This window comes from Elephantulus edwardii, unplaced genomic scaffold (assembly GCF_000299155.1).
Source record: "Elephantulus edwardii isolate Elephantulus edwardi_28Jun2011 unplaced genomic scaffold, EleEdw1.0 scaffold00254, whole genome shotgun sequence".
NCBI lineage: Eukaryota > Metazoa > Chordata > Mammalia > Macroscelidea > Macroscelididae > Elephantulus > Elephantulus edwardii.
The window spans coordinates 3,205,764-3,222,306 of NW_006400004.1; the positions used below are offsets into that span (position 1 = coordinate 3,205,764).

General features: G+C 37.5%; 3 protein-coding genes across 4 annotated transcripts in view; 2 read left to right on the forward strand and 1 right to left on the reverse strand.

Moving 5' to 3' along the window:
- Positions 1 to 7,323, reverse strand: part of TRIM23 (tripartite motif containing 23) — a 47,357-nt gene extending 40,034 nt beyond the window's left edge. The window contains exon 1 of the mRNA XM_006899367.1: positions 7,221 to 7,323. Coding sequence (XP_006899429.1) covers positions 7,221 to 7,301 — 81 coding nt within the window. The 5' untranslated portion in view covers positions 7,302 to 7,323. The remainder of the gene's footprint in view (positions 1 to 7,220) is intronic.
- A 650-nt stretch (positions 7,324 to 7,973) lies between these two features.
- The window catches only part of TRAPPC13 (trafficking protein particle complex 13), a 50,754-nt gene continuing 42,184 nt past the window's right edge, over positions 7,974 to 16,543 (forward strand). For both annotated transcript variants that reach the window (XM_006899369.1, XM_006899368.1), the window contains exon 1: positions 7,974 to 8,028. In XM_006899369.1, coding sequence (XP_006899431.1) covers positions 7,983 to 8,028 — 46 coding nt within the window. In that variant the 5' untranslated portion in view covers positions 7,974 to 7,982. The remainder of the gene's footprint in view (positions 8,029 to 16,543) is intronic.
- LOC102849574 lies at positions 11,411 to 12,163 on the forward strand. Its single transcript, XM_006899372.1, has one exon. It carries the CDS (start codon positions 11,411 to 11,413, stop codon positions 12,161 to 12,163), a length of 753 nt encoding a protein of 250 aa, XP_006899434.1.

Here is a 16,543-nt window from a genome sequence, read left to right on the forward strand (position 1 = left end):
CTTTAAAAAAAATAAATAAAATAAAAAGTATGAATTGTTGCTTAATTTCCTCCCTCCCCGAGTCTACTTTGCTATGTACCTCTTATTCTGGACTGCTGTCATGCAAATAATACCTAATCATATATTCCTTTTAAACAGTTCTTTCCTTCCTATGTTCCAATTTAATGTTCATTATTTATCCCTTTTTTTCCTTAGTTTCCTTCCAATCTCCATGTCAAAAAACTTGTCCAGTGGGGTAAAAAAAAAACCCAGACTGGAAAATAGTATTTGGTAATGACATATCTGATAAGGGACTCGTGTCTAAAATTTATATAGAATCCTCCAGCACCTGAACAAGAAAAAGGTAAATAACCCAATTGCAAAATAAGCACAGGATGTGAAGAAACACTTCACCAAAGACAACATTCAGATTGCAAACAAACACATGAAGAAATGGACAAAATCCCTAGGTCTGAGATATAAATCAAGACAACTAAGAGGTATCATCTCACCCCAGTAACAAAAACAAAGTTCAACTGAGCAGCAAACAAGAAATGCTCATGAGATTGTGGAGAAATTAGGATTTCTTATTCACTACTGGTGAGAATATAAAATGGTGCAACCATTATGGGAGGCAGTATGGTGCTTTCTCAAGAAGCTGGTAATAGAAATACCATATGATCCATCAATTCCACTACTACAAATATACCCTAAAGAGACCAGAGCTGCCATCTAAGGAGATATATGCACACCCATGTTTACTGCTGTGTTATTCACAATAGCAAAGAGATTAGAAGCAATCCAAGTGCCCATCAACAAATGAATGGATAGGAAAAAATACAGTCTTTTCACACAATGGAATACTACACAGCACTGAAAAACAAGGAATAAAACATTATACTACATGGGTGACCTAAAAGATAAATACTGAATAATGCCACTGTTTATAAAACAGGACTGATGTCACATTCTTCATCAAATTCAAGCCTCAAGTACATGCATACCAAAGGGTGTCATGGGCAAAATTTCGAATGATACAAGAAGCATCAAAAGAAGCTGAAAGGAATACAGGGCCACTGTATCAAAAAGAATTGGTTAACACAGAGCCATTTCAGGAAGTGACATTATGACCAGGTACCAACTGTATTAAAGGAAGACGTTCAACTTTCATCGAAAGCACTGGCAAAAAATAAAACCCCAGAAATTTACGTAATGCCAACTGGCATGTTCCAACAAACAGATGCAGCCTTGAACATGCTCGTCAAAGCTGTGCCAAGAAATCTGGAAGACAGTTACCAAACCAAGTGACTGGAAAAGATCCACATTTGTTCTCACTAAAAAAAAAAAAAAAAAAGGCAATACTCAGTCCCACAAGAATAAATATTGTATAAATCCATTATTGTAGGTATAGGAGGATTGAAAGGGGGGGTAGGGACTGGAAGCAGAGGGATGAAGATACGTGGGGGGAATTAACCATGGGTTGTACAATTTGTTGGGTGGGGGGGAGGTGAGGGATACTGAAAGAACCTGGTATGAAAAACAATATATTAGAATTTAGTAAATAAACTACTATAATAAAAAAAAAATTAAAAAATGGTGATCCCACAGAATGTGGAAATTATCAAACAATAATATCACATGTGAACAAAATCGTGCTAAACATTATCCAAAAATAATGGCTAGAACAGTACATCAACAGAGAACTGTCAAAAATCCAAGTAGGATTTAGCAGAGGCCATAACACCAGGGATATCACTGCTGATGTCAGATGGATCATGGCTGAAAGCAAAGAATATCAAAAAAACATCTGAGTTTTACAGACTATGCAAAGGCATTTAACTATGTGGATCACAACCAATTATGGCTAACACTGAGAAGAATGGGAAATCTCTGAACACTTAATTGTGCTCTGGGACTTCATTAACTGTGCTCTAAGTTTCACTTAGTGTGAAACCTTACATACATTAAAAAGCTGTTGTTCAAACAGAACAAGGGAACAATGTATGGTTTAAAATTAACAAAGCTGTGTATAGATTACTATCATAAAATAACTGGCATATTCTAATTCTCTAGTCCCTGAGTTTATGTTTTGTTTTATAAACAATTAACAAACTATATCACAGCAATATGACAATTCTGGTCCTTCAATTTCTAAACATAACTGGTGTGTTTCACAATTTCAGTAAATATTTTAAAATATCAAAACAGTATCCCAAATTGTACCCCAACACATATGTCTAATATTCAAAACCTGCTACAATCTGATCCTTGCACTACTGCTTCATAAGGAGGCTTAGTGACAAAAAACTTAAGCACCTCACTTGCTATTAAGTTAACTTGAACTCACCAGTGGCTTCACAGAAGGACCTGGTGATCTGCTCTCATAAAAATTCAAAATTTCAAACCCAAACTCACAGCCATTGACTCAATTCTGACTCTCAACAAGCTTTAGTCAAGTTTCTGAAGCTGTAAGTTACAACTAGAGGAGACTGCCCACCTTTCTCCGTCAGAGCAACTGGCAGATTTGAACCATCATAGAGAAACATGGCCTTTGGGCCATGCCGAGTCAGAATTAACCAATAACTTAAACTGACCCTCCAGAGGGTTTTCAGTGGCAGTATATCTTACAGGAGGAGATTAATCATCCTCTTCTTCCAGTGCAGATGGATTCAAATTTCATGATTTGGGGGGGATTGCAGCACATCTTCTTACCACTAGGCCACCATAGCTCCCTACTAATGATAGTCAAATAGAGGTAAGAAATGGTGGAAAGGGCAGCAGAATCCAGAAGCAAAGAAATAGCAACATGCCAAAGTATGTGAAACAAAGTTTCACCACCCTTGCCTCTAAAAAACACCCTGGTTACAATTTCTATGAGACATACTTGTTTGGGTTTTGGCAGTCTATGGCATATTCACTAATTTTCTCCAAAACTACAACTCAACGGTATCAATTCTTCTGCCATCTTTTTTCACTGTCCAACTTTCAGAAGTAAAGAAACTAATTGAAAAATACTAGCCTTGGATTACACACACTTTAAACTGCTATTCTTTAGCATTCTGTAGAGATCCTTGACAGCAGATTTTTCTAATGCCTTTGATCTCTTGACTGTACCAACTGTGTGGACTGTGGATCCAAATAAGATGAAATAATTGACAACTTCAAGCTTTTCTCCATATTATCATTAATACCTATTTGTCCAGCGATGAGGATTTTTCTTGATGTTTAGATGTAATCTATATTAAAGGCTTTGATTTTATGCAGCAAACATCTCAGGTTGAGTCTTCCTCCAATCTTGATGCCACATTCTTGGTAAAGTTCAGCTTCTTGATGATTTGCTCGCCATACATATTGAATAGGCTGATGCCACATTCTTCTTTCTGAAGTTCAACTTCCAGATGATTTGCTCTGCATACAGATTGAATAAGCAAGGAGAAAGGATACAGTCCTGATGTACAACTTTCTTGATTTTAAATCATGACGTATTGGCAATAATTCATTTCAAGAATATACTATACAGCAAGTATTCAACTGATGGTAATCTTTCTAGTCAGGTGTTTAAAATGATAAAAAGGATACTAGATATGACATCAAACCTATAAGGAGAATAAGAATTATTTCTTCAGTATTTGAAGCAGGAGTAGCATCCAATTTCTAAACAACATGCCTCTGGAAACTCTATGAACTTTGCGAAATGTAGATAGTTGTAAAAGGGATTCAGGCCTCTTGTTCATAGGGTTGCTATGAGTTGCAATGAAGGCAATCAACAACAATAATTTATGAGTGTAGCAAAGAGTCTAAGAAATTATGATTGAAATAGGAAAAACTTATTTTATAAATTTCACAAATATGACAGGTAAAGAATGTCACAAACATACTTGGGGGTTTTTAGTATTGTTATGAACCAATTTGCTATTTAAATGAAAGGTGACCTCCAAGAGTAGGTTCAATTCAAACTTAAATTATATCTCAAGGTGTTCATCAAAGAGATTCAGTTTATCTAGTCTTTACCAGTACAGTGAGCTTAGATTGTTCAGTATTCTCATTTTGCCCTACATTTTTCTCCTGTTCTCTCAGAGTTCATCTACTGTGTCGCTCATCAGAACAGTTGGCAATGATAAGCATCAATCGATATATTTGTTAATCAAACTTTAACAAAGTAGACTACAATTTTAAAGGACTAACAAGTTACAATAATGAAAATAGAATCTGTTTCCTGTGTAAATATAAACAATTTCATAATATTGGACTTTTGGGTCTTCTTGTTGCTGTTGTTATGTGCCATCAAGTCAACGGACTCATAGCAACCCTATGTATAACAGCTCTGAACCCTGCTCTATCTTGAATCAACTTCACTGTCTCTGACACACCTACCACACTAGTCACTGAATTAATCCATCTCATCCTGGGTCTTCCTCTCTTACACTATCCCTCCACTGTTTCAAGCATGATGTCTTTCTCCAAAGACTGGTCCCTCACTGCAACATGGCTAAAGTATGTTAGATGAAGCTTCAGAATCCTTGTCTCCAAGGAGCAGCCTGGATGGTTTCACCCTCTCTAGGATGAACATAATATATTACATAATACATTATGTATATTATGAGCATTAGTACATGCTGTTAGGTGCTATGGTATATTCATTACTCTTCTGCAGCACTACAAATAAAAGGCATCGATTCTTCTTCTGTCACACTTAGTCACTGCCCAGATCTCTGATGCATAGCAAGTAATTGTGAAGACCATGGCCTGAATCAGGCGCACCTTAGTCTCCAGACTGACACCACTGTTCTTCAAAGATCCCTGACAGTAGATTTTCCACAATGCAATTTGTCTTTTGATTTCCTGGCTGCCAAGAAACCTGTGGAGCCAAGCAAGCTGAAGCTGTTAACAATTTCAAGTTTTCCTAATTTAAGCACCCTGCCACTGACAATTTGCTCATTAAACAAATACTACGTATTATTGTTGTTGTCAGCATTACATCACCCTTTACTATGCAATAAATACTTTTATCTATAAAAATGATACTGATTTAAAAACATATAGGTAGGCCATTGTATATCTTAAAAATTAAAGCATAAAAGATTTCACCCAAAAGAACACTTTTGGTACACACTAGGAGCATATTTAAATGAAAAGGTAGGATGAACAAGGTAAGCCTCTAGTATCTCAAATTCTGTATTATGTGCAGTGCTATAAGTGCGGCAATAGCTGGAACTTTGGCACACTTTAAAGATTTTAACAGAAAAAAGAGTAACTATAGGTATAGCAGAGACAAACATTCCAGATACAGATTATCTTAAATTTCTAGCTAATTCACAAAACAATCTGCAGGTATTTTTCATGCCAAAATAGGTTAGTAAGTAAAATACTTTAACCACATGTTATATCAAATACATGAGGCAGCTAGCTCCTCTGTGTCTTATACTGTATAACTTAAAAACAGGTTCATTGGTATGTAAAGGTTAGATGAATCAACAGCATCCAATATTAACAACAAAGTATCATTTGCTGTCAAGCAAAACTAATCCAAACCAAAACATATTGCCGCTGGCTCATAGTGACCCTTGCAGGGCAAAGAATTGCTTAAGAATGAACAATATTCACAGAAGCAAACTACCTCATACATCTCCCACCAGGGACTCATGGGTTGAATTCTCTTTGGTTAATGCCTCAACTGCAGCACCACCACAGTTATGTATAAAACATACCATCTCTGCATAGAATTCAAGACCTTATGAGAATGTCCACATTAACTGGTTCTACATAAACCCAGCTGCACATTAACATCACTTCTAGGAATTTTAAAAATATAGGTATGTCAGCTGAATCAGAATAATGGAAAGAAGCTGAACCAGTAGATATTTTAAAAACCTGAATGATTCTAAAGCAGAGAATTATCAACAAGACTATAGATAATTCTAAAATCCATTCGGCTAGCCAATCAAATCATATTCCCTTCCATCTTTCTATATAAACACGTGTGTACACATAATATGTCCATTAGTACACACAGTTAGGTGCAGTCCAGTCATCTACAATTCATCCTATCAATAGGATTGATGTTTATAATCAAACTCTAGTACCACTACTGTTGAGTCAGAACCCACTTAAAGCTGACCTTCCAGAAGGTTTAATTACATTAGAGGAAACCACCAATCTTTTGCCCCTGGAGGGGACATGGTGGATTTGAGCCAGAGACACTGTTTTAGGATTAATAAGGCAATTCCCTATGAATTAGACCATCAGGATTCCCTAAAGCATATTAATTCCAATATACTCTTGCTATGTAATGTAGAGTCAGAACCCACTCTGAGGCCCCTCCAGAAGGTCTGAAAGGCAATAAACCCTACGGGAGAAGATTGTCCACGAACCGAGTGCCTGTCGTTTGGCAGGAAGCTCCTTATCATTAGGCCACCAGAGTTCCCTACAGTTAATATGTTCCTAGGGACCACAAGTAGTACAGTACGACTCATAGCGGCCCCATGAACAGACCTGAACCTTGACCTGTCCCGTGCCATCCTCACTCTCCCTGATATACTAGAGCCAACTGCTACAGTTGCTGTGTCAATCCACTTCCTCTCTTTCTCCACTTTTCCTAGCACGGTGTCCCTTTCCAAGGACTGGTCCCTCCAACAACATGGGAAGTATGCAAGATGAACTTCTCCAACCTCGCCTCTAAGAATCACCTTGGCTCCACTTTCTAAGAACAGGTTTGCATATATTTATTTATTCATTCATACACACACACACACACACACACACACACACACGAAAAGCAAAGCGTAGTGGTGAAAAGTATACTAAAAGTCACTCAGATCTGGCTCTAACATGCAGAGTTAACCGAAAAATCTACTTTTCTTTTTTGTACCATGGGGATGAAATTGTCTAGTCAACATCAACATCTAAAAACCTAACATAATACCCAGCATAATAATAGCTAGAATGTAAAGAAAACAAGCAAATCAATGCCTATTGACCTGAGAACCACTGAGCCCGGTCATTTCCATGAACCCACATACTCCTTTATATTCCCGCTGGCGACGCCAAAGCACACAGTCGTCATAACCTGAACAGGCAACTTCAGACCAGTGTGTATACAAATTATGGGGAGGCAGTGCCTGACGAGCAAAAATAGGCCCAGAGGCCTCGCATTACGCTCATACAAGCCTGGGCAGAGGCGACGGCCTTAGTTTTCCAAGCTGAGGCCAACGGAGGAGAACAGAGGACGCAAGGTCCCTCACCTTCACCATAGCTGTCCCCCGGCTGCCCTGCCGGCCACTGTCTAGTCCCGCTCCAGGCTTGTTTACAATCAGGGCAGCCATCCCAGGAGGAGAGAGGCCGCAGAAGCAGCTCTCGCCGCCTTCTGCCGAGGCGGATCCCAGGCACCTACCCAGACGCCTCCGCGCAGGCCGCTCGCGCGCAGACGCTGTACGACATCGCCGCGCGCGCTTCTAGGTCTCTTCCCCGCATCCACCCACCCATTCTGAATGAATCAGACAGTGTTTTCTGCGTCAACTTGTTATATATTTTTTATTATTCAGGTGCCTGGATGACGTCTAGAGAAGTCCATAGAAAAATATTCATATTGAAGAAACGTTTTGGGGTGAAATTTAGTTGTGCCCTGCACGCTCATAATTAAAGAACTATATTTCCCTACATGCCACATGTTTCTAATACACTACAAGTTCCAGCATGCCACACGATCCCATTTTCTTAATCCTGTTATACACTCTTAAGAACCTTGTATAGTTACTAAGGAATCGCGATTCCTGATTGTGGATGGATAACTGTGGATGAGGAGTATTTAAAAAAAAAATTAATGGCCTTGGTAAAAAGAAGCCGTAGAGTGTCGAAGGAACAGCATTTAAGACACTAGCGGCAAAAAAACCTGGAGGGAGTGCATTTTGCGCCTGGTCTTGCTGGACGAGCTCTTTATTGTTTCCTTCCGGGCTAATTTGAACCTCCTCAGCCCCCGTAGGCTGATGTCCAAAGTGCCGATCAAGATGGAAGTTAATCCCCCCAAACAAGAACATCTGCTGGCGTTGAAAGGTATGCTATTGCGAATCAGGAGCCCTATTTAATGGTTTTTTACCTTTTCTCATAACTTGCAGAGTCTTTCTTGACCGCGTAGATCTGTCTTCTGGAAAATAGACCTCCTCCATCAGAGCCCTCTTTCCTGCTCTGTTCCTTGAAACTAGGTCTGAGGAAGCGAAAGCTGCAGAAGCTGATGTACTGGGAGTAACATTTCAACCTGTCTGGGGTTGGAAATTGTGTTTCTTTCTCTTGGTTCCGTGTGACAGTGACGAAGTTTCTAGGTTTCGTTTTATTTTAAATTTGTCTAGTACTTCAAGAAAATGTGTCGACACAGTGATTGTAGCAATGGGCCCGATTATATTAGGGATAATGAGGATAGGGCAGGGATCAGATATGGTCGGCAATGAGTCAGCAGTGGACTCCAGGGCACCTAACAACAACCACCAATAATTACATGATCTCAAGAGTTTTGAAATTCACAGCTTCACAACATATATATGTTGTGTTGTTATGTGTCGGCCAGACCCTGCCCTGTCCTGAGACAGTCTCACTAATTCCTACAAACCAACCCCCCCATCCCCCCCAGTCACTGTATCAATCCATCTCATCCAGAGTCTTCCTCTCCTGCCCGCCCTGTCCATCTTTCCAAGCATGATGCCTTTCTCCAAGGACCGATCTCTCCTGGTGACGTGCCCAAAGTAGGTGAGGCGGCACTTCAAAATCCTAGCCTTCAAGGAGAGACTTGGTTTCACCCTTTCCAAGACAGACCTGTAAGATTTGTTAATACTTAACTAGCCGTTTCACTTCACTAAAGTGTGTTGATGGGACATTTTCCTCCAAAATCTCATGTCGTTTCATTTTCTTTATAAAGTTAAACATTTTTAATATGTGTAGTGATTTAATTGGGTAATTATTTTGGACAACCGAGTTTTTCTGAAATTCCTATTTTCTAAGCAGTTATATTTTCATATCATATTTGCTTCTTGTTAGCACAAATACACTTATATATCTTGGATATTTTTATGTCTGGTTATTACTGCCATCTTGGAGTGAGCAGAGGAAATGCTCACTAGACGTTTTAATTCAGTTGAATGAATTTACCTTTCTTATGACATCCATATTTAGGGACCCTATTCCCTTATTCTGACTTAGGTATCAAGCATTCCAGAACTTCCCAGGTTCATATGAAACTAGGAAAAGGGTATTGACATGGTTGGTTGTTTTTACTTAATTTTACATCAAGTATGTGAAATAAATACTTATCTGTCAAATTAAGTCACTTTTCCAAGATTAGATACCTAATAAGGGACAGAGGCATTATTTTAACACAAGCCATATTCCTGTTTGCAAGATGCCAAATGATATAATAGAGGCAACAGCATTTCCAGGGATCGTTATGGCTTTGATGGGAATTTCTAATATTTCTATTGACTGCTGGATATGATTTTATAAAAATGAAATGCTACTAAACACAGAAGAATACCCTCAAATGAGACAGATTATCACTTGATTAACAGTGGGCTCAAGTATCAGAGATGGTGAGGATGGCACAGGTTCATAGAGTCAGTCAACTGGACAGCACACAACTAAAGACTGTTGAATTGCAGCCCTATAGAAACTAGTTGCAATTGGTATGTTTCTATTTTTTTTTGTTGTTGTTATTTCTTTTCCAAAACAAAAGATTTCTGGGAAAGAGTATTTTAGCAGCCTACGAGAATCCATGCTTTGAAATTCACTGATAGTTTCATTTTACAGAAGCACTTTAATTCTTTTTGCCCTAGTTATTCAAGAATTTTTACAAGTTTTTATTTTTTTATCATAGAAATAGCTAGTCATTTATACCTACTGTTTCCTATTTTAATATCTAAACAATTGAGCCAATATCTTGTAAGTCTTGAAAAGAATTTTTTTATTAGAAGACTCTCACATAATTTCACTTATCCTTCGAATACCCCAGTGCATAAGTTGAGGCAACAGTGACTATCTTAATTGTTTGAAAATGGAATGATGGTCCCAAGGCAAAAAAGTAAAACCGTGTTTAATTCTGGAAAGATGTTGTTCTTGTTGTTATGTATCATCAAGTCACAACCGACCCATAGCTGATCCTCTGGAGGGTTTTCAGAGGCAGTTAATCTCATGGGAGGAGACTGCCCGTCCTCTCGCAGAGCTGCTGGTGGCCTCAAACCCCTTGCCCTTGGGATTGCATCAAGGCTTCTTGCCACTAGGCATTTCATAGAAAATGTAAATGTTGAGGAACATACTCATTTAAGACTCTTTGAGATGTCAGTTATCTTAGTGGACATTATAAATAGGTCAAAAATCATAATGAGATGAGCTATTCCTCTGACTCTTAAGACTGTGAAAGTGATCAAATTAATCTTAGTAATTCATTCTCTAATAGGTTTTAAGGAAAGGATTCAGTCTCTGCCCCCCCCCAGACAGACTGAAAAGAGCCTGCATCATGGTTCTGGAAGCTTTGTCTGTTGGGAAAACCTAATATACAGGCTCTGAAAGATTCCATTCTTGAGCCTGTACGCTATGTGCAGAAACTTGTTTTCAGTTACTTAATTTGAGGCAATATGAAGACTTTTATATAAGGGGGGTTAATGAGAATCTATAATAGTTTCTTTCTGAATGACTATGGTACTAACAGTCTCAATACTGCATTAAGTGTCTCAGTTAAGTGGGGAGACTGTGCCAAAATTAGTTTTTTGCCTGGTTAAAATACAGTTAAACCGTATGTATGTTTTTTGTGTTTACTTCTGAGATTTTGAAAAAATAATTATTCTGACTTTATACTTAATTAGTGTAGTTTATTTCATTTTGAGGTATAAAATGTCCAGTTTTATTCCAGATAGATTGAAAATCCCAGTGATTTTCATTGTCTTCAATTCAGATGTTTCACTCTTTGAAATATTATTGTATTTTTTTTCTTAGTTAACCTCATGTGAATTTAGGATTTCAAGAATTACTGATTTACTCATTGTCTATGCTGTTATCATAAGATTATTATGACTTACTAAAATTGATACATCCAGAGACTTTTTACCTGTTGAGTCAAACTTGTTGACTACTAGGAATTTGAAACTAGAGTTAATCTTACAGGGTATCTGATTCAAATTCTGAATTTAGGTGAGAGAGAATTTTTTTTAACTTGTGTGTTGCTTTCATATTTATCAATAGTCACATTGATCTATTGTTTTCATGTTTATTTTCCTTCCTACCTATTTAAACAATATCTACTATATCTTATTGTTTGCAATACTTCCACTTTAGGTCCTGTTTCCCTCTGAGTTGGAAAGAGAAACAATATTATAATTATAAATTACATTCTAGCTCTGAGAAGCTCAGCTAAAAAAATTCTTCTACTTCAAAGTAAAAAGTGGATTACTGCAGAATGACCACAGAAGTAATACTATATTATCGACCAGAGAGTGATCCCACACAACTGCCAAAAATTACAGAACAAGTAATTCAAGACTTTCCTACTCGTCCACTGTCAAGATTTATTCCTTGGTTTCCACATGATAGATCTAAATTTATACTTAAACCTGAAAGATCACCACCTGTGATTTCTGACGAAACAGCTGAAGAAGTGAAACATGATTTTACCATTTTAGAACATGAAGTTACATCACAGAGTTATGATTGCACATTATATCTATTGGAGTTTCAGCCCAATTTAAAAATAAAGAGACACTTACTCCAGCCACACACACTGAATGGACATACTAATTCTGGGAATCTGGATAAACAATCAGGAAAACAAAAGCAGCACCGACAGAGATCTTGGAGTGTTTCTGTTCCTAACAGCAGTTGCCCTGAAAATATTTTTCCTTTATCTAAAAAATTGCAAGATACTGTAAAAGCACTGGATTTGAACTCTTTTTATAGAGCAAGATGGACAATAGAACATGCTATGTGTGACAGCCAAACTCTAGAAGACATTTGGGTAAAACTCAGTCGAATTATCAGGCACAATGAACTTCCATCTTGCAATGCTACAATTCAGAGACATTTAGGCCAGATATGGGTATTCTGTGATATTATGTACTGTGAATATGTGGGAAGTCTTCTTAAAGAAAGATTAGCTCTTACTGGAAAAATCTATTTATTTGTGCGTAAATACGGTGTTATTTTTAGTATGTAGTGCCTTTGACTGAATGACCAGAAAGATAGTCTCTGTGAACTAAATATGATTATTCATGTTGGGATGAATTATTTTTTGCTACTTTGAGGTTTTAAAGATAATTATTATTTGATCCCTTCACCAATACAATTTATTTATTCTTAATCTTAGGGGTAGAAGGGGAATTATAAATCTCAAAAAAAGTGCACCTATACATTATACAGAAATGAATACAATATGTGTATATTTTTCACAAATAATGCATATGCTGTTGGTGATACTACTTAATTTCATCATTTCTGCACACTGTATAGATAAGTTGTTTACAGGAACACTGTATGTGAAAATATGATATTGATTGAATTTAAGCTGTTGATTAGGCCTCTTATATGTAATACCCTTTTAAATGACTCATAATAAATTATTGTTTAAACTTGAAGTTAAAATACTTCTTTTTAATCTGTTACTTAACCATTGACTAAACTGATCAATGGTAAATTTCAATTTTGGCTAATTCTTAAAAATCTGATTTTACCGTATTTTTTTCTTTACTCAAAAATGTAATAGTACTTTAAAAAAAAAGTTAAACCAGTTTATAAGATTTAGGCTCTATGGCTTAGTGGTAAGGAATTGTGCTGCCAGTGCATAGGTACAAATCTACCAGTGCCTCCATGAAAGAAAGATGGACAGTGTCCTCCCATGCAATTTACTGCCTCTGAAAACTCACTGGAGGGTCAGCAATGAGTTGGTTCCGACTACATGGTATACATCATCTACAATGGGAATACTACTTAAATGGCATAGATATATTTCAAAGTTTTAAATGTGTGCCATCAAGTTGGAACCAATCCATAGCTGACTCTCCAGTGGTGTTTCAGAGGCTGTAAATCACATAAGAGGAGACTGACAATCTTTCTCCCCTGGAGTCACTGGTGGATTTGAACTGCTAGCCTTTGGATTGCAGAACTCCTGAACAACTAGGCCATCCATCAGCCCAAATTCTTACTGATGCCTTCCAAAGATATAATAGGTAGTGACTCATGTATTAAGGCGTAGTAAAAAACTAAGATTTGTTGAACATCATAATGTATCTGGAAGGCTATAACCATTATTTTTAATCCTAAGTTATTCATTGTTTATTCTAACACAGGCTATTTGATTTTAATAATTATTTATACTGATTATTACTTGGCTGGATCAATTGTGAGATTAACCTTGTTTCCTATAAGAAGCAAAATGTTGTAAATTTAGTTTGCTCATCACCTTGGGAACTTGCCCAAAGTGATTATAGAATAAAGTGGCTATTATAAAAGCATCTAAGTCTGTATTTACTTAACATATTTGATTGTCTCCCTTTTTTAAAATTATAATTTACCAGTTGGCAGCATTATGATAGATGGTGAGGAGACTGAGATTGTTAACAGCTTTAGTTTGCTTGGTTCCACGATCAACACTCTTGGTACCAGCAGCCAGGAAATCAAGAGATGAATTACATTGAGAAAATTGGCTGTCAGGGTCCTCTCCAGAATACTAAAAGCAACAACGTCAGGCTGGAGACTAAGGTGCACCTGATCCAGGATGTAGTCTTCACAATTATTTGCTGTTTGTCAGAGAGCTGGATAATGACTCGGGATAATAGAAAGAGAATTGATGCCTTTGAGCTGTGGTGCTGGAGAAGAGTGTTGAATATACATATGATGGACTGCCAGGAGAATGACGGCACATAGCAACCATGAGCTTTTATTGTTGTGGTTGTTGCCTGTTGAGTCAGACCAACTCATAGCTGACCCTTCAGTGGGTTTTCAAAGGCAATGAATCACATAGGAGAAGATTGCCCACCATTTTCCCACAGAGCCGCTGGTGGATTTGAACTGTGTACCTTTGCGATTGCAATGAAACTTCTTAATACTAGGCCATCTGAGCGTCTTAACAAGTGCTAGGATATAGTATGAAGCTTACATGCAATTAACTGTTGGTTAGGTGCCTTGAGAGGAATCCAACTTAACAACAGATCAGAACCCTAGTAGATCCTGCACAAGGACTCACTCCTCCTTATACCTCAGATCTTTGACAGCAAATTTGCTGGACCAATAGGCACCATAAAGGCAGGTGAAGTAAAGGTTGAAGTTGTCAATAATTTCACTTTATTTGGATCCACAATTAACACTCATGGTAGTTCTTGTTATGTGCCACTGAATCAGAACCAGTTTATAACTGACCCTCCAGCAGGTTTTCAGAGGCTGTAAATTGCATGGGAAGAGACTTCCCATCTTTCTTAAACCACATGTCTTTGGGAACCCTAGTGGCCCATGTTGAGGAGCTGCACTGTCAACGGCACATAATAGTAGCATAGTGCTAAAAAAAGCAAAAATGTCAGTTTAAAAACTAAGGTGTGTCTGACCTGAGCCACAGTATTTTCCATTTCTCCTAGGCATTTGAAAGTTGGTAAGTGAATAAGTAAGACCAAGAAACAAGTGCTACTTTTGAATTGTGGTGTTGGGGAAGATTATTGACTCTTGGATGTCCATGGATTACCAAAAGAATTAATAAATCAGTCTTGGAAGAAGTCCAGGCAGAATGCTTTTAGAGGCAAGGATAGTGAAACTTTGCCCCATTCTTCGGGCATATTGTCAGGAGAGGGGCCAGTCCTTGGAAAATGACATTGTGCTGGGAAATATAGAGGGGTCGTTGAAAGAGAGGAAGACCTTTGATGAGTTGAATTAACATGGTGACTACAACAGTAGACTTGAGCATGATTTAGATCATGAGAATGGCACAGGGTAAGGCAAGTTTCTGTTCATAAGGTTACTATGAGTCGTAGTTCACTCAACAGCACCTAATATATTGTTTGATTTCTTGACTGCTGCTTTTTGAGTGTTAATTGAATAGCCAAGTAAAATTAAATTCTTAACAATTTCAGTCTTTTTACCCAAAGCAACCATGATGTTGTATGGATTTTGGGTTTTTTATGTTGATGTGTAACTCATGCTGAAGACTGTAGTAAGTATTTGAAGCCCTCTTCACTTTCAGCAAGCAGGATTATGTCAGCAGCATAACTGTCACATAGTCAAGCCAAATTCCTTAAAAACCCAGTACTTACTACAGAGGCAGATGCCATGTTTACCTTGTAGCACAGTCACCATCACAGCAGGAGCCCAGAAATCAATGTGATAGTTGAGCCAAGGTCAATGTGCCCTTTGGATGAATTCTTAAAGGTGTGTTCTGGTGGAAGTTGCTCAAAATGTATACATTCATGGCTTTAAATCCACCTAAATACCATTTCCTTCTTAATTACTTTTAGTACTCTTTTATAATGTCCCAAAAGAGACTTCTGCCTAGAAAAATAATCATTTTGTGTATGTATGAATACTTCCAAAAGCCTTTGAGAGGGGGAAAAAAAATTTAAACAGAGGCAGTTTCCAAAGCAACATTTTCAATCATTCATTCCTTTTCTAATTCAAACATCATCTTCTTCCACTAAGACTCCTACCTTGGAACATACGTTGGACCTGTTGCTAGGAGAGGCTATTCCTTGGAGAGGGCATCATGTTTGGAAAGGTAGAGGGAAGGTTGACAAAAGAGAGAAAAACAGCCAGATGGCTTGACACAGTATCTGCAGCTTTGGGCTTAAGTGTGTCAGAGATGGTGAGGATGGCACTGAATAGGTCAGGGTTCAGATCTGATGTTCTTAGGGTCACTGATTTGTTGTATTCGACACAGCGGTACCTAACAGCAAGGCTCCTAGAGTAACCTTAATATGTAAATAAGTTTTCGGACATTACTAGGCAACCATACATGGTAGGTTTCATTTTAATTACTTAGCTTTGTTTTTCACCATGAGATTGCCCTGGGTTAAAAGGTAGGTAATTAAAGAGTATGCTCACTTGCACAAAATGCATTTTTTTAAATCCAGATTTCTTACTTCAAAATGATGGTACATAGAGTTTAAAGTTTAAAGTATAGTCTATTTTCATAGGAACAGTCTTCTCAGGTGTTTATTAAATGAACAATCACACATTAAAATGATACTTTGTGTTCTAGCTTTCTGAAAAACAATAAAAAGAATTACAGAGTGAGAAATGCAAAGCTGAATGGTCCCATTATCTTAAAAGAAGATAAATTCACTTCTCATCTGTCGAGACAGAACTTAAGTAATTGCAGCTTGAAAAATAATTGAAATCTCCTGTTACTTTTTTGGAGTCTTCTTCGAGTATTTATGACCTTAGGGTGATGCAGTGGTTAAATGCTCAGTAACTAATCAAAATTGCAGAGGTTCAAACTCACCGCTGTTCTGTTGGAGAAAAGTAGTAGCTGGCTTCCCTAAAGTAAACAAAATTGGAAACCGAAGGGCAGTTCTACACTATTCTTTTTTTAATTTTATTTTATTAATTTTAATGAAAA

What these genes read in the sequence shown, in the direction of transcription:
- LOC102849574 (XM_006899372.1), top strand. Translation starts at nt 11,411, where the DNA reads ATGACCACAGAAGTAATACTATATTATCGACCAGAGAGTGATCCCACA.